Source organism: Oppia nitens, unplaced genomic scaffold (genome assembly GCF_028296485.1).
Source record: "Oppia nitens isolate AA-2021 unplaced genomic scaffold, nextdenovo-longstitch-racon4-pilon3 scaffold3_pilon_pilon_pilon, whole genome shotgun sequence".
In the NCBI taxonomy this organism is placed as follows: domain Eukaryota; kingdom Metazoa; phylum Arthropoda; class Arachnida; order Sarcoptiformes; family Oppiidae; genus Oppia; species Oppia nitens.
The window spans coordinates 7521197-7544280 of NW_026533221.1; the positions used below are offsets into that span (position 1 = coordinate 7521197).

Genomic DNA, 23084 nt, shown 5'->3' on the forward strand with positions numbered 1-23084 from the left:
TTATTTTAAAAACTGCCCAGTATCAAATACAAAACAAAAGTTTAATTTGCAATAACTATAGAATAAATAGGATAGAAAAAGTATAAAACAAATATAAAATTTAAAAAAATAATTGTCTTATCAATCTATTGTAATTTTATGTAATAATTTATTCGTTTAAGTAAAAATCATTTTTTATTTAAAATAGCTTTTATTTCATTTCTTTATAGTTAAATAATAAAAGTATATATTTTATTATTTGTTTACATTAATAATAAATGAAATGAAACTATAATGTTATTAATAAAAAAAATGATTTTATTGAAAAATTTATTACATGAAAATCTAAACGAATAACTGTTAATTGAATACAGTATAATAAAAATCATAAAATATGTATTTTCTTTTTAATAAACTATTGTTTTAATCAATAAATATATTAAACTTGTAAACTAAATTTAAAATTATGATTTAACTTAAAATTTAAAAATATTAATACAGTATCAATTACATTATTAAATTAATTAACATACTTTCATAATATTATACAGTATATGATATAACTTGTTTTCATATTGGATTAGCTTAAAAATTAAATTATATTAATTCAAAATGTTTTGTAATTTACAAATATTAATCTCATATCTGTAAAATTGTTAAATACCACATAATTGTATTGAACCATATTATGGTATATTATATATATGTAATATATAATGTATTTATATATTTATAATGGTATATTATGTTAATGAAATAATTATTCAAAAATTATTTTTACACTAAAATTGTTTTCAATGTTTTTCAGAGAAATTCATAAAATAATAGAAAAATTTCTAGAAAGTTTCTAAAAGAAATTTTTATTTATGGGATCCCCATTTTAATTTTGTTTTCTCGATATTTGTTATCTTTTACATTGTTTTTACAAGTAATAATTAAATATTATTATTAGTATTTTAATTATTAATTAAAATAAAAAATTAATTTATTTAATTATATTAAACTATGATATAATAAAATTATGAAATTTTTTTTACAAAACTGATTATTATTAAATAATTATAATTATTTATATATGTATCCCATTTGTATAATAGTATTATACAGTAATCTACATTATATAGTATAATATTATATGTATAGTATTATGTCTCATTAATATATTTATAGTATTACAATAGCTATAGATATGTTGATCCCATAGTATAACAATAAAGTTAAATTTCTGAGGGAAATTTATTAGAAACTTTCTATTTGCCCATTTCTATCACTAATATTGACAAATATTGTTGAAGACAAATGCTATCGGAAACAAGTATTTTAATAATTTTTCCACATTTAAGGCACAAAAAGTCAATAAAATTTATGTTACAAATTGTGTGAGTAATTAAGTTTTTATTTATATAATGTGTTCATTTAAAACATAAATTAAAAACATAATGTAATTAATTTTTTTAAATCATAAAGTTTCTATATATTGCATTGACATTAATTAGTTTCTTTAAATTGCTCTCTAGATTATTAATTATTATTTTTTTTAAATATATAATATTATCATTTGTCAATCTCTTACTCAATTTTATCATTACATCAATTTTTATACAAAAATTGTTAATAAAAATAGATATTTCTGTATTTTATATTTAAAAGCTCGACGATTAAGATATGACCCATAAGTTATAGGCCATAACATTACATTTATAAATATTAGCAAAATTTATTGTGATTTAAACAAACAATAGATATATACCAGTATATGCAGTGTATATACAATAAATATACCCTTCAGTGTAAATAATAAAATATAATCAAAATATATAAAAACAGTAATTTTGTTGTCAAAAGAGTGACCCATGTTTTATCATTTATAAAAATTGATTCAATTTGGGTCACATAGTAGTTATGTAATAAAAATTGATTTAAATTTAATTACAGCATTAAATTGTGGTATAAACACATAGATTGAAATCGATTATAATGTATCATAAATTTAGATTACTTTATGTCAAAAATTATTATTTTATTTTATTTTAATTATTAGATTAAAAATTAAAATATAATTATATACAATAAAAATCATAAGTGAAATAATTTACACTTAATAAACAAACAAAATAACAAATTAAATTTATATTTATAATTTAATAGTAATTTGAAAAATGTACAAATGATGTATAAATTTAATTAATGTATAAAAATAATGAGTAGTAAAATGAAATAAAATTGTGTTAAAATATTCAACTAATTCCCAATTTTCCAAATATTTTCCCGATTTGACTCATAGGACCCCTTGCGTACTCTTTTTGTTGTTTTGGGGGAAGTGTTAAATAATAAGGAATGGCTGCCTCTCCGGGCTTTATTGGGGGTGATTTGAGAACACCCTTAATCATGTCGGCGCCCTTCTCTCCGATCATAATAATTGGTGCGTTAGTATTGCCTGAAACTATTGTCGGCATAATTGAGCCGTCAATTACCCTCAGACCAGACACGCCATAAACTCTGAGCTGAGGGTCAACGACAGCCATTGGGTCGTCTTTGGTGCCCATTTTGGCGGTACCGACGGGATGATAGATTGTGGCCGTATATGAACGGGTCAGACACTCTAAATATCCATCACTATATGGCTTGTGTTGTTCACATCCATACCACGTTTGCGACCAAATTCTTGTCTTAAACTTCTTAAATGGTTCCGATAGAGCCATCTTTATTGATAACTTTAGAGAATCTACTAATACTTTAGTATCGTATGGATCCTTAAGATCTGTTAATAAATGCATGTTTTTATTAGTTTTAAATGTATTTATAGCATAATAATATATCATATTTTATAAAACTAATAAATTAATAATAATTTTAAATTTTATTGTAAGAGAATTTAATAAAATTTATTGTTTTATAAATATTTCTATTTTATATTGTCTTCAATAATTTTGGGATATACCTAATTAAATATACTGTATCTATAACTATATGTACTGTAAATTATATAAATAAATTGGAAAATAAACAAATAAGTTCAATTGAAATTCAAAATGTGTGTAAACAAAAAAATTAGTTTTAAAAAACTTGAAATATTTGTTTGTTTTATTTAAAGAAATTCTCTAAAGAAGTTTTGTAAAATTGCTGTCATTTTAAGTAATCATAAAAATAGTAATTTATGTTAAGTTGAGGGTCACGAACATTAGGACAAAGTTTTGTAACAATTTTTTGGTAATTACTTTATTTTACTATTATATACAGTATATTGTTATATATATATATATATATATATCTAATATTGAATCATAAAATATAAATCATTTCATGAATTTTATTGAATGTAATTTTGTATTGTATTGTATACTAAAAAATCAAATGACAATAAAAAACAATAAATTTGATGCAATAGTGACATACAGTTAGGTTGTAGGATAGGCTGATCGTATGGATTGGCTGACCGTAATTTCATCCAACCGACACTTCTTGGTCTTAACAAAACCGGATAATAAGCGTATGAATCGTCATATAGAAAGGGTTCATATATTTTGCGGAACAGTTCGTCCTTAAGGTTCATAGCTTTACGGATAGTCTCTCCGCCATCAGATGACGCACAGGAAGGTATGAAATGTATTTCAACGTCGGGCCAGTCATCACTTTGATTGGCATATTTGGTTTTTATGAAACCAATGCCATCTAAACCTCCTAACATAGTCAACGGTCCGATACCTAAAGTACTCCATTGTGTGAATGATTTGGCCACAAATACTCTCGGTTGTACAACAGATACCGGTGCGTTCACATGAAATTGCAAGCCTCCCACTCCAATGTGATCCTGCAAATTCTGACCGACACCGGGGGCGTCAACTATAACCGGAATTCCCAACTCTTCTAAATCATATCGCGGGCCAATGCCTGACAACATCAGTAGTTGCGGTGAATTTATAGCACCGGCAGATAATATTATCTCTCGACGAGCGTATGCAATATGTTTTAAACCCTTTGTTTGATTTATAAATAAATAAATACATCTTTTGTTAAGTTAGTTAAATATTATTTAAGTATAATACTAGATATAAATATAATATTGCTTTTTAAAGTTATATCAATAGTAAAATATTATAGTATAATAAAAACTCAATACAATAGTTTGATTGTTGAAATCAATATTTAAGTTGTTCTTTATTATTAAACATTAAAAGCAATTTTTTCTTAAAATTTTCTTAATACTAGTTATTTGGTTTACAATTTATTTTAGATAAATATTTTAAAGTGAATATAGATTTTCTAAATAAATATTGAATAAGATTTTCGAACGCTTTCATTAATAAATTTCAAAAATAATAAAAGATTTGATATAAAAGATATCTTTTATTAAAGAGAAACGAGAGTAACACTAAATTGCAATAATAATTATTTCTCTCTAACTAAATATTAAATGTTTATTTTGCGAAAAAATTGGGTCATAAATAGAAATCTAAATATAATTTTCATTAAATGTTCTAATATTTTTCAATATTCAATAGTAAAATCAAAATAAATATTTAATGTTTATTTTAATAATAACATTCAATTAACTTTTAAATATTATTTAGAAGCCAATAACAGTAACAATAAGATTAATGATAATACTGTTATATAACATATAATAAATGACATAATTATATGGTATGTTAAAGATATTATGTTTAGTGCCAGTGGTGTTGTTGGGACTAACCTTGTGGTCAAACTCGACGGCAACAGCTTTCTTGTATTTGTTGAACAATACTTTGGTTACGTGTGAGTAGATTACAACGTGAAAGTTGTGTCGTCCGCGGACATCACGTATGAATGCCTTTGATGTCGAACATCGGGCGCCTCGGCGTATGTTTCCCTGAGGAACGGCAAAACCAGTTTGTTGGACACCGTTTATATCAATATTAGGATAACCAAACATTTTGGCCGCCTGTAGGAAAGCACCGCCGATTGGAGTGGTATAATGAGTTGTTGACACAGTTAGGTGCCCGCCGTGACCTTAAAAATAACAACATATATGCCAATTGATTTTGAATTGATATCTGTTTATACATACACTTAAACACTACTATTTTATACTGAAACCACATTAATTATACAGTAGTAAGTGTCTCATCAATTAAGATATTAAAAAACTTTATTTCCTAATTAACTTTATTAATATAGAGTAAGGTATAAATAAAAAGTATATGATTTAAAAATGTAATTCAATATACAGTATACATAACAAAATATAATTAGAAAAAATAAATACAATCGTACCATGGTATCCATTTTTCAATATATCGGGATCGCGATTGTCCTCAGATTTTATAAAATAAGGAAACACTGAGTTATGATCCCAACCATAATTGCCAAGACTGGCCCAGTGGTCATAATCTCGTTTATTTCCGCGAACATATAACATATAGTTAATAGATGAGCACCCGCCTAATATTTTACCGCGCGGCCAATTTGATCGGTGCTCTTTCATGCCCTGACACGCGTACTTTTGCGGTTCAGTCCTGTATTGCCAGTCATATTCAGACATCTGCAGCCGGGCCGCCAACATTGGTATCTCGCTTTGCCAGACTTCATGACCTCCAGCCTCCAGTAATAACACTTTTACGTGAGGATCTTCACTTAGACGACTGGCCACCACTGCACCGGCCGAACCGGCACCCACTGGCAATTTTTAAATACAAATGTAATCAAAATTATAAAACAAATAAAATTATTTGCTCAGCAATATAATCTTACATAAAAATTAGTGAATGACTTTTTTTTAATAATTTAAATAAAAACATAAAATCCTTAAAGAGGTTATTAAACTCATGATTTTAAAAGAAATTGTTATAAATGTTGTTAACATAATTATTTAAACAAAAATCAAATGAAATAAATTTGTCAATTAATAATAAATCACTTGTTTTATAATAATATATAATTTTAAAGAAAAATAATTGTTCATTCAATAAATGTTATTTAAAGACGGATTAAAAATTTTATGTTTTGAAAATATTTTATTTAAAGTCTATTTATTTTTATAAAAATAATTCTTTACATTACAATTAGATAAAATAAAGTTTATAAAATAATAAATATGTTGTACTTAAAAAACTAAATTTTTTTTGAATATATTTTAAAATAAAGTGATTTTTGTATCAAATATCTTACCTACGATATAGTCGTACTCTTTGTCAATATGTTCGGTAGTGAATGGGATTTGTCGGTGATATCCCTTAAACATGAGAAACATAAGTGTCGGCACAATTGCCGGCAACATTGCAATTGTCTTTTCAAACATCATTATCGGTGTCTTCTTAATATATTTTCAATTCATAAACGTTTGTCCAAAAACAACAAAACATTCACAATAACTAATTATTTTATTTTTTAAGATAAAAGAGATACACGAGTATTACAAATATATTCATTTGTAACCAATAATTAAAAAAAACATTTATAAAATTAATTCATCAATTTAAACAAATTAAGGCAATGCTTTCTCCCACTAATTGAAAATCAGTGAATTAATGACAAACTTATTTGATTCAAATATTTTTTATAAATATTATACATAGAAAATAAGTGAACGGGAATACGATTTGATACTATTTTAATTGATAGTGATTTCGATGACAGACTGTTATATCTTAATAATGTTAAACTATGTATTGATTACCAAAATTTTAAGCACAAAATGTTTGTTGAACTTGAATGTTGAAACTGAATGTTGTTTAGAGAGCGATAAATAGGAATATATATTATTTTGGATGAAAATCTGTGAAAAGTCTTTATATTTAGGACACAACAAGAGTACTGCTGTAGTTGTGGTCTCGATGTTTGGCAAAAATACAGAGCCTTTAAGTGATGTAAAGAAAATTGGGAACAAAAAGGTCGTCAATTTGGTTGTGAATGAGAGTTATCTTTAGAGAGTATATCCAAACATATAAAAGGCTCAATAAATTCTACGTTTATTATGTAATATAATATACAGTATATTTGATTTACAATATATACTATTGTATATATCGTATATTATATAAGGAATTTATTTGAGAAAATACTGGATTCCTAATGGTTTATAAATAGATAGTCCAGTACTCCAGTGAAACACTGATCGAGAACTTGAAAGTCCTATAAGTCCTATAACTTATTTTTTGTGTCTTATATTTATATATTACTAGTATATAACAGGTATCCATACTTTTGATTAAATGTAGCTTAAGTTTAATAACTTTTACAGTTTGTTTAATATTTCAATAGAGATTGATATCTATTTAATACATAAATTTCATGATGAGTAATATAATATTAACAGTTTGTTTAATAATAAGGTATTTGGATCACCAATTGAAAGATAAATAATAATATCAATATTAATAATTAATACAATACTACTGTATTTTTATAAAAGTATAAATAACTATAAATATTTATATTTTATAATTGATGATAATAAATACTGTAGTATATATTGTAATGATTTATAGGAAAAATACAATGTAATCTTCAGTTTGCCTAAAAATAAAATTTAACTTTAAATTAAAAAACTATTATTAGAGATATACGTTATAAATCTGTATATCTTTAAATTATAACTCAAAAAGATTTCTAAACTTAATTTTATCACTCATTTTATTAATTCATTACACTTACAGATTACTCTAAATAAATGATAACTTAATGATAATATTTAATAATTTTAAGTAAAATGTTTTATAACTATTCATTATTATTATAACCAATAAAGTTTTTGTTAGAAATATCAACAGAATTTATTATACTGTATATATAATATATATATATATATATATATATTGTATAATCATAACTCCTGTATATAATGTTTATTTAAATGTAATTAATTTCTAATACACAAGTAATCGATTATCTTTTATCGATGTTATAATAAATTTATATATATATACATGTAGTACTACTTAATATATAAATGATGTATAATAATAAAAATGATAATAAAAACAGTTTAAAAAACAAATTTCATTATAAAGCCGTTACATTCCGTTCCCACCAAATCGTGATATTTTTGACTAAACATTCATTTATAATGCATTAGTTTTTACACCGATGAAAATATTAAAGTTAAATATCATATTAAGTTGAATAAACCTAAATAAAAAATGTTTGCAACTTTGTTTTGTTAATGGTTTTATTAACTCTCTTAAAATATTACTATTATTATTACCTGTATTTGAATTAAAATTTATTTTTTATCAACCAACTTACTATTACTACTACATAAACTACTTGTACTTAATTTATTTCACTTATTAAAAAATGTTTTAATTTCGAGTTATATTTTATAAAAATTATAACAACAGCTAAATTAAAACTACTGTATTTATATAATACATGAAAATATATTATTTATACATAAAGTTATAGAAAAAATATAACTGTATATAAATCATGACTCGGAATAAATTATTATTTAAACAAACTTTTTGTTTGCTTAACAAGTATTAAAACAAATAGTTTATCACATTAATAGAAATACAAAAATACATAATATTGTATTTTGTATAAATTAATAACAAAATTATCTAAAGAATGTTGTAAATATAAAATTAAAAAATTTGTTAACTATTTTGTTCAACGTTTGAAATCACATAAATATATTAAAGTAAAAAAAACTTTATTTATTATTTAAATATACAAAATTCAACTGTGTTTTCAAATATTTATCAATATCATTTTAATATAAAGTTGTACAATAATAAGGACATATAAATCAAGGTTAAGTAAGGGGGGTCAAGATAAATGATCCCTCTAAGATCGAGATTTTTGTGATTTTACCCCTCAATTTTTTGGCCAATTTGATAAAATTGTTGCTTAGTAACGATGAGAAATAGCCCCCCTAAAATTTTGAATCTCATTTTAAAGTTTATCAAAATTATAATTTTAATTAATAATATTTTATTAAGTGTTATTATGTTTTTATAACTTATATAAATGTAATTATTGAGTGAAAATGATTAAAACTAAGTTAAAACAAATCTAAATATAAAATTATTTTCATTAGAATATGCAATTAAAAATTAACTATTTGATGAATTAATTTAATTATACTACAATTATAATATGATTTTAAGATAATTAAAGTTAATAAAACCATATATATTGTATGCAATACTGTTTTTATTAACAATTTTTTAAATTTTTAGTTAAAAATATATAAGTATTATTTATTTTATAATTACTTGAATTAAAACTTTAACTAAAACTAAGTCAAATTATTAGTATTCTGTAAAATAAAAATATGTAACTAAAAACTTAAACATTAACAGGTAAAATATTATTTAAAGATTTATGCTATTAACTCATAGTGTATATATTAATGTTTTATTGATTATTTTTAATTTTAAAATGCAGAATTATTATATTTTTAAAACAAATTTAGCTAAAATCTAAGTTTTTATTAATTATAAAAAATATTTAGAGAAATAACGGAATTTATTGGAAATATATATCTATTTCCTTGAAATATCTTCCCATTTATATGCAATTTTTTCTTGACCCCCTTGATTTGCTGTTTAAAAATGCAATAAAAGTTTACGCCCCCACTCTATATTCTCGCTCAAGATTTTTGTCATTTGACCCCCTATACCACTCCCCTAAAATCTAAAACCTTGCTTAACCTTGATTTATAAGTCATGAAAAAGATAAACATATTATATTATTTGTATTTTATGAATCATTTATATTTTAAAAAATACTAAACGATGTACTTATGACTATATTTTATAAACTAAATTTCATAATTATAAAACTATCAAAATTTACTATTTTCAATTAATTGTTGTAATATAAATAATCGATATTACAATCTTAATTATTTGTGATTATATAAAATATTTTTTAGAAAAATAATAAATTAAATGTATATTTTTCTATTTTTGTCGTCAAACTAACAAACTTTCAATCACTGACTACAAACTGCAGTAAAGTTAATAATACAATATTACAAACTTTCAATCACTGACTACAAACTGCAGTAAAGTTAATAATACAATATTACAAACTTTCAATCACTGACTACAAACTGCAGTAAAGTTAATAATACAATATTAGAGTACATCGATAGCAATATTTTGCATTATATATTGTTATTTATTGATAAATAAATTATATAAATATGTTTTTATAAAAAAGATTATCTATCTATATTTATTCACATAACTATAACTATATTATTTATGTAATTAGATATCTTTTTTTTGGGACAAAGTTTTAAATTATTGTTTTTAATTTTTAAGTTTAGATATCTAATTACATAAATCAACTATATTTTATATAATTTATATTGTAGTTTACAAATAGCATTACAGGTACTCATATTAATGCTGTTTGTGGTGAGTATTAAATATTGTTTGCTTGATTGAAGACAACAAATAATTGAAATTGATATTTTTGAAACTAAAAATTTTATATGAAGTATAATATTATTAAATAAAATATTGTATTTAATGTACCGTACAGTATGTGTTACAAAAATAAATATAAAGCGATGAATGTTTGAATAAAAAAAAAATTGAAATGCAATCACTTTTTCAAAAATAATCCTTTTATGACATATTTGTCTTCATTTATAAAACTGTAGATTAGGTCATCAGGTTATATGATATAAGGCTAAACATATAAGTGCTAAATCTTAACAACACTAAAGATCTCAAATTAAATTTAATTAACAGTCATTCGCAACTAAAATATACTAATTTTATACTAATTTATATAAATAAATAAAATTTATTTTAAACATTACTATAAATCACTTACCCATTTTTGTATGAAAATTATGCATTTATATTATATTATAAAACAATATTTTATTTTTTAATCAAATATAAATAATATATAATAAATCTGATGCAAAACAACTTAACAATCAATGCATTAGTAATCAGAAAAAATATACTTTTAGAAGAAAAAGAAGAAAATTTGTAGTAAATATTAATTTTGAATAAAAATTTAACGCCTTTTAAAAAGTAGACCACATTTTCATAATAAACATGTTTTTAATAAAAGTTTTTACTAATAAATTGTTTAAAATAGTAAAAAAAATATTTATTATATTTTTCAAACAAACTTTTTCAAAGTTTGTTTTCTGGAATGTATGTATGTGTCTGTGTGTGTGTGTCCGTACATGTATCGCATTTCCATTTGCGAATTTAGACATTCTTATTTAGAATTAAGTTAGAACATCAAAAATAATGTATTGCGGATCAGTATAAATAATTACATATCTCATCAGGAACATGAACAAAATGGCGTCCAAAATATAAAATAAATCATTTTTGAATTTTTACTTTGAATTCATATAAAACATGATCGAACATAAAAATATAGAATATAATTGTCTATTATAGTACTTATCTATGTTTTCATAAATATGGTAATAATACTGTTTTCTAAATATAACAATTGATTTTTAAAATGTAATGTAATCTATAATAAGACTAATGTTGACTAAAGGTTATCAGCAAAGAATATTTTGACGAATACTAACTAAAAAATAGTATAAATATTTAAAATATAATGATTTAAACGACTATTTAATTTTAGTAATGCATGTGTGGAGTAATTTATATAATTAAAGTTTATTATATGTAATGATTTCTAGCATTCTCAACTGGTAATCTACATGTATAATGTTAGATATAGTTTACGCTTTATTATATAATAGATTTTCACAAATTTGCAATTATTATTGAAAGAAAATTATATTACAACTATAAATTTTAAATTATGACTTAATTTATTTAACATTTAATTATATTAATATCATCTATGTTATCCAAAATGGTTTATAAGACAAGTTGTTTAGTAAACTATTGTTTGATTTATATATCATATTAATATTTAATATATGAATAATGTTTTTCTATTATTTGTTACTGTGTTAACAAGTATTCAATTGAAAGTTAAATTTATTATCAAAATATTATAAATATAATTTGCATATATAGTAAATTATATACAGTACTGTATATGTACATCATATATGCATTAAATCAAAACATTAAAATAAAATAAAGAGTAAACACTTATGTATGTTATGATAATTATATTAAAAATCTAGTTTTCTTTTTTAAAAATACATTTCGTTAAAATCGTTTCAAAATAAACTTTATATTTAAACTTTTATTAATATTTATTGTTTTGCTTTTCTTCTTATTATTGAATGAAACAAACATTTTAAAATTATATGTATTTTTTATGTTTGTTTATCTATGCACTGAAAATGTTAATACAAACAAATCTTTAAAAAGTTGAAAATCATAAGTTTTATTAAAAATATCATGTAATACATGTAATGTATTATAAAACTATTGAATTGAATGCATACCTAAACAGTCGTCTCCTATTAGACTTGCAATGCATTAAAACATTACTAAAACACGTGACTTATAATTGTGTTTACATTTATAGAGTATTTCAAACAAACATTTATTATTATTATTACTATTTATGTGTCATTTAGTTGTTATAAATAATATATTTATCGATAAATTTGTGGTCAAATTGTAGTGACATTTATACGGCTATTATGAGCGGACAGTCAGACAACTATCTGGAGATAAATGACAGTAAAAGAAATGATAGACTCTTTGAGTCGGTGTTTAAACGGGTATTAAATTAATGATTGATTTTTAATTGACAATTGATTTAATGATAACTATTTATACTATTGTTTTGCTAACAGATCTTATCAGATGACAAATGGTTGCGAACTGAGACACAACAAGAAATTGAAGACTCAAAGGATCCGGCATTTTGTTTGAAGACCAGAGACCTGACGACCGGAGAGAAAATATTTATTAATTTTTGTCATTCATCGATGGTATTCATTGATATTGATATCAATTTACTATTTTTATTACTTTTTTCAAATTTAACTCAACTTTTATGTTATATTTTAAACATTTGTTTATTTTCTTAACATTTCAATGATTTTAGACTAAAATGATTTATTATTATTAAGATTTTTTATACACTATATTATAAACAGTAAAACATTCAAATTCAATGATTTTACTAAAAATACAATTTTATTTAATATATATTTATATATATATATATATATATAATATTGTATATATAATTTCAAAAACATTTTACACGAGACTTACTTAAGCCATAAAACATAATTTAAAATCTTGTATATAAATATAAATTATATTTTTTGTTTATAGTTATATAGGGTATTGTATAGTATAGCTGCCACTTGTTGTTCACGCGATTAATATTTAATACAATTTTAAAGATAAATATATGAATGTCTCGTGAATTACTATTAATTTTATTGTAAATTAGAGAATATTTTCTTTGTTAAGTTTTTCTTGAAAGTTATGTTTCTTTTGAAAGCTATGACTTAAATTTAGTGAACAAAATGATTAATCTAAAGACATTATTTAGACTAATACTTGTCTCACAGGAGACAATGATTAACTGGTGTATAACAATGGGTTTATTATTAGCAACTAAAAAGTGTCCCATTTGTGACAACGAAATGGTAAATAATTAATTTGCAAAAAAATACATTAAAAAATTATTTTCATAGAAGATAATTGTCAAACAATTATCGTACCGGTGCCACCAAAAGCATGGACAACCTCATGATTATAGACTAAGTGCTTTGAATAATACGTGGTTTTCTGGATCAAAGTTTAGCATTGAAAACATAATAATCTTGACGTACCTGTTTTCGGTCGACACAACAAAATATGAGGACATTAAACGAGAAACAAGTGATTTAACTAAAACAACATCTCATAACACTATAAGTGATTGGCTTAACTTTTGTCGAGAAGTGGTATTTGATTGGGTCGAAAAATATCAATCAGTTGATCTCTTAGGAGGAGAAGGTAGTATATGATACATATTTAATTATGCACGTTACCTAAACCTAATTATAATGGTAATACCAAACTGATAGTGTATTAGTGTTTGCTCTGTTACCTAACCTGGAGTTCCGACCGCAACCTAAACCTAATTATAATGGTAATACCAAACTGATAGTGTATTAGTGTTTGCTCTGTTACCTAACCTGGAGTTCCGACCGCAACCTAAACCTAATTATAATGGTAATACCAAACTGATAGTGTATTAGTGTTTGCTCTGTTACCTAACCTGGAGTTCCGACCGCAACCTAAACCTAATTATAATGGTAATACCAAACTGATAGTGTATTAGTGTTTGCTCTGTTACCTAACCTGGAGTTCCGACCGCAACCTAAACCTAATTATAATGGTAATACCAAACTGATAGTGTATTAGTGTTTGCTCTGTTACCTAACCTGGAGTTCCGACCGCAACCTAAACCTAATTATAATGATAATATTTTGATAACTTTTAATTCAGGAGTTGTCGTAGAAATTGACGAAACAAAAGTTGGTAAAAGAAAGTACAATAGAGGTCGACTAGTTGATGGGACGTGGATTTTAGGTTTAGTTGAGATTCAAATAGGAGCTAATTGTCGACGTGGAGGTAGATTTCGTTTAGAAATATGTCCCCTAAATAAAAGAGATGCCGACACTCTTTTACCTTTGATACGTAAGCATGTAAAAATTGGGACAACTATTGTGTCTGACTGTTGGGCTGGATATTATAGACTAACAGACAATGGTATAAATGATAGATAAAACATATTATTAAGTTAATTAATTTTTTAATTTTTAGGTTTTGTCCATTTTACTGTATCATTCGAAAGAGTTTGTCAATCACATACCGGTATATATATATATATCTTTTAAGAGGGGGTATACCACAAGATAACCTTTATCTACATTTAGCCGAATATCTTTGGCGCCGACACGTACTTCACAACAATTTAGATAATTTTATTTTTTTTATTGATTGTATAAAACAATTATACAACCCTTTAATGTAATTTTAATTACAGTATATACAGGTATATATATATTAATTTGCAATGTAAAATATTATTTCATAATAATATATTTATATTTAATAAAATCTATTGTAATTAACGCGATATTTGTATATTTAACTTTAAAATTGTATTAAATATTAATCGCGTGAACAACAAGTGGCAGCTATACTATACAACAGCCGTTATATAAATATATTTAAAATTCATTTTAAATACTATACATTTTTTAAACTAATGGTTTAATTATTTTAATGATTTGTAATTTTAAACGCTTTTCTCAATTATTTGAAAAAATATTGTAATTATTTCTTTTGTTTAGATGAAGACTCCGACGTTAGACTTAAATGAAGAAGAATTACAACAATTGTTGGCCACCGAAGAAGCCGACAGTTTCACAATTCCACTCATTTTAACACAATTTAAACCATCGTTAGATAAGAGCGGATCCAAAGCACAAGTGTTAGATGTTATTATAAATACAGAGTTTTATAAAAATAAGATTAGAAATAGCAAACTATTTCAGACATTTTTAATTACTGTTACTTTAGAGACAATTGAAAGCAAACATAAAATACAAATCGAGAAAAATAATTGGATTTTACTTAAAAACAAAAAATATCAGAAAATTAGTAATAAAATGGATATTAATTACGATAAAATAGGTGATGAAATTAATGATTTGAGTGCTCTCTTAAATAGTAATGTTATTAATAATGGTAATGAAATTGATGATAACAAACAATTAAATTATGAATTTGTTAAAACTAGTGTTAATAATAATAAACTCATTCAATATGTTAATAATACAAATAAAAGTGAAGACATTGGCCACAAATCCGATACCACAAAAGACAGTGGTTATAAACGACCGAAAACTAAAATCATTGGCAATAATAATAGGTATGTTATGATTATACAGTAATATATGTTATGATTACTTGTGATTATGCTTTTAAGGCATTTTTAAAAATAAGTTAATAGTTGTAGCATTTTGTTAGTTAAATTAAATATTTGGTCAAAAAACGGTTTTTTGTGTTAATTAGTTTCAGTCACTGATTGTACTTCTCATATGACTTATAATGTCTCTGACATAAGTGTTAGTCCTATGCTATGGACAGTGATTTGTATTGAAGTAATTCTCGTGGAACTGAAGGGTAGAGTTCAGTATTTCCATCCACAGTATGTTTACATCATTGAAGAGACTGAAAACAATACAAAAACAATTAGTTTTTCTCTAATGTTAAAAATCTTATCATATGATAATGTTTTTACAATTACTTTAACTTGAAATTATCAAAATGACATTTTAGTAAATACTATATGACTATCTAATGTTGTTATTATTGACAATACCTGTTGGGAAAGGGAGGTAATTTGCAACCGTCCAGAACAAAGTAATTTATTCGATGGCCTTGAATTAGATGACAATTTTGTGTTTTTAAAAAAAAATATTATAAATTTAATATAATATTTCAATGACTTTGAAAACAAGTATTTAAGAGTTGTTTATACCTTGAAATCCTTTGATGGCATCAGTCAAGACCTGGACATTCCTAATATTTTTACAAAAGGCCACCGTTTCTATCAAATCCGGATGAATATTATCATCAATTGTTAGGTCAAGAGTAGGTGTGCCGGTTGTCCCGGTGTCAGACTCGCCGTCACCACTGCTTTCAAGCTCTGACTCGACTCTCTTATCGAGTTCTTTGACATAAAGTAATAGATAATAGTATTAAATAAAAACTTATTATATAATGAGATAAAACTTACCCAAACAATCACAGGGATGAATATACTCTTGTTTTGGACACTTAATGTTATAGACATTAGCTGATCGTTTCTCATGAATGGCTAACGGTGTCCGATGGCTATCGTTATCAACTCTGGACTGTCGGGCTGTAGACTCATATTTGAAGTAATCGACAGCCACTGTATAACTTTGGCTTATGATTGCTATTAGTATAATATATGACACAATATTCAAGTTATGCATTTTCATAGTGTTTGTTGTTTTTAGTTAATGTTTAGACTAATCCAAACACTGGAACGATAGCCTCCTTCCAAAGGAGGTTTAAAAATGGCACTCAAAACACCTTTCCCTATGTATGCACACACCTGTCTATAACTAGTATATACACATACATAGAAATACACAATAAATGCAATGATATGCAGTTGACTACATTCACACACACATACATACACTCACTCACTCATTGACAAACACACAATACGCGTTACAGTACCTGCACTCGCATATCATTTGCAAATATATACTGTATATAACTATATATAAATTTATAACAAGCGCCCACATCCTGTAAACTCATGTTGGGATTCATACACACGGAAAGGTCCGCACATACGACCCAATTAAGCGGCAACAAGTCTATTGACTTAACTATAATCAAATATTTTTATAAAAGTTGTCAGATTAGGATAATTCAATTGAAAAAAGTTGTTAGGTTTGATTAAGGTTAACATAGATTAGGTTAGATTTAGCCTAAAATCTAAGCTAGACTTAAATTTATATGTTTTTATCAAACCATGTTTTTTGACAGTTTATTCACAAAATAACAAATGAGAAATTATAATAGACAAACAATTATCCATAGTATATAATTTCTATCAATTTTATTTTTTTTATTTATATCTACTAATAGTTTTACTATATTTGCAAACTTATTGTAGATTTGTTATATCTGTTAAGTCATTTTTCATTAAACATTTGTCGTATTATATAAAAATTTAAGTGTAAATTGAATCATGTTTTTTTAGTCACATAAAATTATCACTTTCCTATAATTATCATTTTTACAATCAGATTACTTGTAATTACAGTAAACGGTACTAATTTGACATTTACAAACTATGTTGATATTTATTATTGGAAATTTTTATTTTATCTAATATACTATCAAAATATGATGGAATTTTGAATAATATAATAATATTTTTTATTTGAAATAATAATATTTTTAAAACAATTTATAGCAATCATTTTCTATATTTTTAATAATACATATACTATATATATATATATATTCATATTCATATATTCAGTATATTCATCCCTGTGATTGTTTGGGTAAGTTTTATCTCATTATATAATAAGTTTTTATTTAATACTATTATCTATTACTTTACGTCAAGCATTTGGTGTTTTAATCCATTGTCATTTTAAATGAAAAATATTTTTTAAATGTTAAATTCTAATAATTTAAAAACATTTTTATATTATTTTAGCCATAATGAAGATGAATTTGAATCAAACGATTATCATCTTAGAGACAACTTATCGATGCCAACAATAACAACAACATTAAATCCAAGATATAAATTATCATTGAATGTGTTTGACAATTGTCTTGAGGCACATGTGATGTTGTCCTCTATAGTCAAAACAAAGCAAATTGTATTAGACATTGGAGAAGACCGTATTGTTTTGAATGCAGACAAATACCAATTAGACATATTTGTGCCCATTTTGATTCATACGAGTCATATGTCGGCCACTTTTGATGGATTCACTCATATATTAAAGATAAAAATGCCAATTATTTATTGAAATTTTTGTTTGTTTACCAATTGATAATTGATTTCTTTTTGTATTTACTTCCCAATATATTTGTTAATATTGTATTAATATTATAATATGAAACAAATGATTATTTTAGAAGTTTCTCTGGTTTTTTGTTTTATTTATATAATGACATTAAGTAAATACGATTGGAAAACAAATATATTTATTTTGTCAAACTATATTTGATTTATTGATAGCTTATTGTTTCATTTTGCAGATAATTATATTCAATATATATATATATTGTGTAATTTAATTACAATATAAATAATGCTAAATATACTGTTGTGTTGATATTTTTTTATACTTGAAATTATGTAATAATTTATAAAATTTTAATTATTTATATTAAATAAAAAATAAAATTTATGAATGATCATTGATCAATGTTTAAAATTGTATTTAAAATTTTATTTGATTTTCATTATAAACTACTGTAACAAAAATAACTGTTAAATATACTGTATTAAAATATATAAAATATATAAAATATATAAAATATATAAAATATATAAAATATATAAAATATATAAAATATATAAAATATATAAAATATATAAAATATATAAAATATATAAAATATATAAAATATATAAAATATATAAAATATATAAAATATATAAAATATATAAAATATATAAAATATATAAAATATATAAAATATATAAATATATATAAAATATATAAAATATATAAAATATATAAAATATATAAAATATATAAAATATATAAAATATATAAAATATATAAAATATATAAAATATATAAAATATATAAAATATATAAAATATATAAAATATATAAAATATATAAAATATATAAAATATATAAAATATATAAAATATATAAAATATATAAAATATATAAAATATATAAAATATATAATATATAAAATATATAAAATATATAAAATATATAAAATATATAAAATATATAAAATATATAAAATATATAAAATATATAAAATATATAAAATATATAAAATATATAAAATATATAAAATATTAAAATTTAAACCTTTATACATTCATTCAATTTAATTTATATTACAATTTGATAATTTTTGATTTGTTTTTAACAATAGAGATAAAGTAGTGTTAGTATTGAATTAAATTACTGTTTCTCGACGTCAACGTAGGCTCTGATGTGAAGACAAGAATAGTTTACTTTTTTCAGTCCATCAGTGATTCGGTACTCGACTTTGTATTGACCCTAAAGATTGACAGCAAAACAATGTTAAAAAATGTTTTAAAAATGTTTTAAAAATGTTTTAAAAATGTCAAAATATTTATTATAATTACAATAATAACTGCTGTTTAAAACTTATTTTATGACATGTTATTTATTATTAATTGCTATAAAAATTTATATTATTAATTTGTTAGTTTTTTTGATTATATTTTTTATTGCTTTATATGATTAAAACACAAATGTTTGTAATATATAATGCAAAACTTTAAATGATAGTTATTAATAATAACATTCATTGGGAACTAACCGATTAAATTGGATTAATGACTAAGTCATGAGCCCATCAAATAACAGTGCAAAACATTGGCACTAATTATCTAATAATTTATACATTAATGACTGACTACTTATTTGCACATAATTCATACAAATTCAAACACACATTAATTTCTATAATTTTAGTAATTTCTATAATAAAAGCAAATGTATTGTAAAAATGTGTTTCTATTTATAGCGATAAATGAATTGTTAAAAATAAATGCCAACCGAAGCTAAATAAGCGATCATTCCTTTGATTTTATCAAACGGCACCTCCACTTGTATGTCCTGTCCCTCAAAGTGTGTCTTCCGTACGGGACATTCACACGGCACGTGTGCGCGCGTGAAAAATGGACAAATGACACTATTATACCATTTGGCAAACAGGTCACACACCGGCAGCTTACACGACCCCATGTCATTCAAACAGGGAATGTCTATCGGCATCGTATCGTTGCCTACATCTACCAGTTTTGTCAATTGTAAGTCCGATATGGCATCCAATGGCAAGTCTTTCATGACATCAACATTTGCCGTCAAATAAATTTTGTCAGTTTTGCTCAATTTTATTGGTAACGGTTTGATTGATATGTTATTGAATTTTAGATGAGTGCCACCTATTTATGTGAACATATTTTGTCAGATAAAAATTCAATAGTTTTTATAATATTTTATTGTAAATTATCAAAATAATAAATATCACTAATTAATATTGAATGAATTTTTAAATACAATATATATAATAAATTTATATTAAATTACAAATTCAAACATTTGATTCATATAACTAAAGATAAAGTGTGAATCAACTTTATTTTACATTTTTATATCCAATTTTATCTTTTATTAACTTATGTCTGTAATGTTATGCCAGTAAATGTACTGTATTTTAATTTGAATAAACTAACATTTGCTAAATAAATTTGATATTTGATATTAGTTAGTTTTATAATAACTACATTTAAAATTAATTTTGTCAAACACATTTTTAGCTAATAATTTGTAGGACAAAACAATATATTAAATAATACAATAGTTAAAAAATAGTTATATTATGTAATATAAATAACTGACCGCAATCCTCAAATGCAAACAATGGTTCGCTATTTTCAGCCAACGTTATACTATATAAAGCACTTAAAAATAAAATTTTTGTTAACATATTGTTTGTTTTATTAATTATTAATTTGAATAATTAGATAGACATAAAAAATTATTTTAATAATATAATAAAGAACTTATGAGAAAAACTATGAGAATGCTATATATAGAAAAACTATGAGAAAATATGCATTAGTTTTGATAAAAAAATGTTTTATCAAATTTATTGATTATTTTTTATATTGCATTGAATATTGTAAAATTTTATGCACTTAACAGATAATATTGCTGTTTAATCTTCTTGTTTTATGCAATCAATGTTATCCCATCTAACCTAATATATATTGTTTGTTATATGATTCAAATCTCTTGTGTCACTAATTACATTATATACAGTAATTTAGTATATTATATATAAACATATATAAAAAGTAGATTAAAAATTAAACTATAATTTAAGAATATAACAAGTTACTATAAACTTATATAGAGTTAAAAGTTAATTTACCATCACTTATATTATTTTTATCATAATTTTAATTTAAAAATATTTATTTCTTAGCAAACATTTAATTTTTAATTATGAAACAACATTCATTAATAATGCTACAAATTAATTTATGAGTCATAATTTATTAAACTATAATAATAATTGTTAATTAATAAATTGTTGTTATTATTTCATATAATATTGTAACAGTTAACACAAAATAGGCGAAATGGGATAACACGACATTACTGATCAAACTATGTAATCCATTTGAATGTTATTGTATTGTATTTTGCAAATGAATACTACACTTACTAATGCATTATCTCATCATTTTATTTCCAAAAAAATCTTACATAACTTTAAAATTCTTTTGGGATTTTATCTCAATTTAAATATTTTCCTAAAATAGAAGTCAAAAATATACATAGATTTTAGACTTAAACAAAATCAAAAAAATATATTAATACAGTATTTATTAACTTTATTAATCAATGAAAATAATTTTTTAATTATAATATCAAATATTTTTAAAAATAAATAACTAAGAAATATAAAACTCTATTTTTTATTAAAATATTATTTACTTGGCATAACATGACAATTATTTTACGTAACATATTTTACATAAAGATTTATAACTTATTATTTGTTTCATACATTCAGTATTTAACATAACAACTATGCATTTGATAGATTATATATTAATACTATGTAATATAAATTGTATTAAGTATTAAGATTATATGTATTGTATTTGATAAATAAATTATACAATAGATTTTCAAATGTTTTTGCTTTTAAGGTAAATAAGTGGGTGTTTAGTGGTTAGGTTTATATTGAATTTATTTATGATATTTAATTAGATTTTATCGCGTGATTATATTATTATATTTTTAACAAGCTTACAATTCATAATTTTCTATAATAAAAATGTTTTTATAGATATTATAAATAATTTTATTTACAATTTAATTTTTTAAGTTTAAATTAGATTTAGCGATATTTTGTAGTTATTAAATTTTTGAAAACAAAATAAATAAAGTAAACTAGTTTTAAAGTAAAATATTTAATAAATTTTTAAATAATATAATGAAAGTTTTAAATGTGTGTTTAAAATTGCTTATTAGAGCGCAATGAAAATACTATATTAACTGTATTAACTAAACCACTTCTAAAATTAAATTAAATTTATATAAGTTTATAAAAAATGCTTTAAATGAATATAATTAGATTAAGTTTTAAAACCCAAGTCATGACACCCACTCAATCATTTAAACGACATTTCCTTTATTTCAAATAAAAAAATCTCTGATTATATACAATACATATCGCCCACAATCCACACAATTTTCTTTTAGTGATTTTGTGTCCATTTTTCTAATAATCAGTAAATGAATTGATAGACTCTTATATAGAGTAAATGGGGTTCACATTCACGAAGTATGAAATCAATAGATGGCATTACATCAATATAATCATAAAATTAATACTACATATACAGTATATACAGTATATACAGTATAATACATT

At 22.9% G+C, this 23084-nt stretch overlaps 4 protein-coding genes across 5 annotated transcripts; 1 reads left to right on the plus strand and 3 right to left on the minus strand.

Annotated features, from left to right (window-relative positions):
- Positions 1-2216: 2216 nt before the first annotated feature.
- Positions 2217-6256, minus strand: LOC128958070 (glucose dehydrogenase [FAD, quinone]-like). Its single transcript, XM_054303886.1, has 5 exons — positions 6127-6256; positions 5233-5634; positions 4673-4968; positions 3376-3955; positions 2217-2740 (listed from the first exon to the last, which is right to left on the minus strand). Exons 1-5 carry the CDS (start codon positions 6254-6256, stop codon positions 2217-2219), a joined length of 1932 nt encoding a protein of 643 aa, XP_054159861.1.
- Positions 6257-12417: 6161 nt separating this feature from the next.
- On the plus strand, positions 12418-18466 carry LOC128957372 (PIH1 domain-containing protein 1-like). Of its 2 annotated transcripts, XM_054303119.1 has the most exons (5): positions 12418-12604; positions 12680-12817; positions 13412-13489; positions 13538-13841; positions 14337-14650. In XM_054303119.1, exons 1-5 carry the CDS (start codon positions 12524-12526, stop codon positions 14615-14617), a joined length of 882 nt encoding a protein of 293 aa, XP_054159094.1. In that variant the 5' UTR covers positions 12418-12523; the 3' UTR covers positions 14618-14650. The 2 variants fall into 2 exon arrangements, with proteins under 2 accessions (XP_054159094.1, XP_054159093.1); XM_054303118.1 differs by lacking the exons at positions 13412-13489; positions 13538-13841; positions 14337-14650 and adding exons at positions 15188-15768; positions 18115-18466.
- LOC128957374 (uncharacterized) lies at positions 15779-17163 on the minus strand. The gene is made up of 4 exons (XM_054303120.1): positions 16639-17163; positions 16381-16572; positions 16222-16279; positions 15779-16070 (listed from the first exon to the last, which is right to left on the minus strand). Exons 1-4 carry the CDS (start codon positions 16865-16867, stop codon positions 15977-15979), a joined length of 573 nt encoding a protein of 190 aa, XP_054159095.1. The 5' UTR covers positions 16868-17163; the 3' UTR covers positions 15779-15976.
- A 1046-nt stretch (positions 18467-19512) lies between the features above and the next one.
- Positions 19513-21141, minus strand: LOC128958460 (ganglioside GM2 activator-like). The gene is made up of 3 exons (XM_054304317.1): positions 21035-21141; positions 20189-20577; positions 19513-19663 (listed from the first exon to the last, which is right to left on the minus strand). The coding sequence occupies exons 1-3, from the start codon at positions 21120-21122 to the stop codon at positions 19565-19567; spliced, it is 576 nt and encodes a 191-aa protein (XP_054160292.1). The 5' UTR covers positions 21123-21141; the 3' UTR covers positions 19513-19564.
- Positions 21142-23084: the final 1943 nt, after the last annotated feature.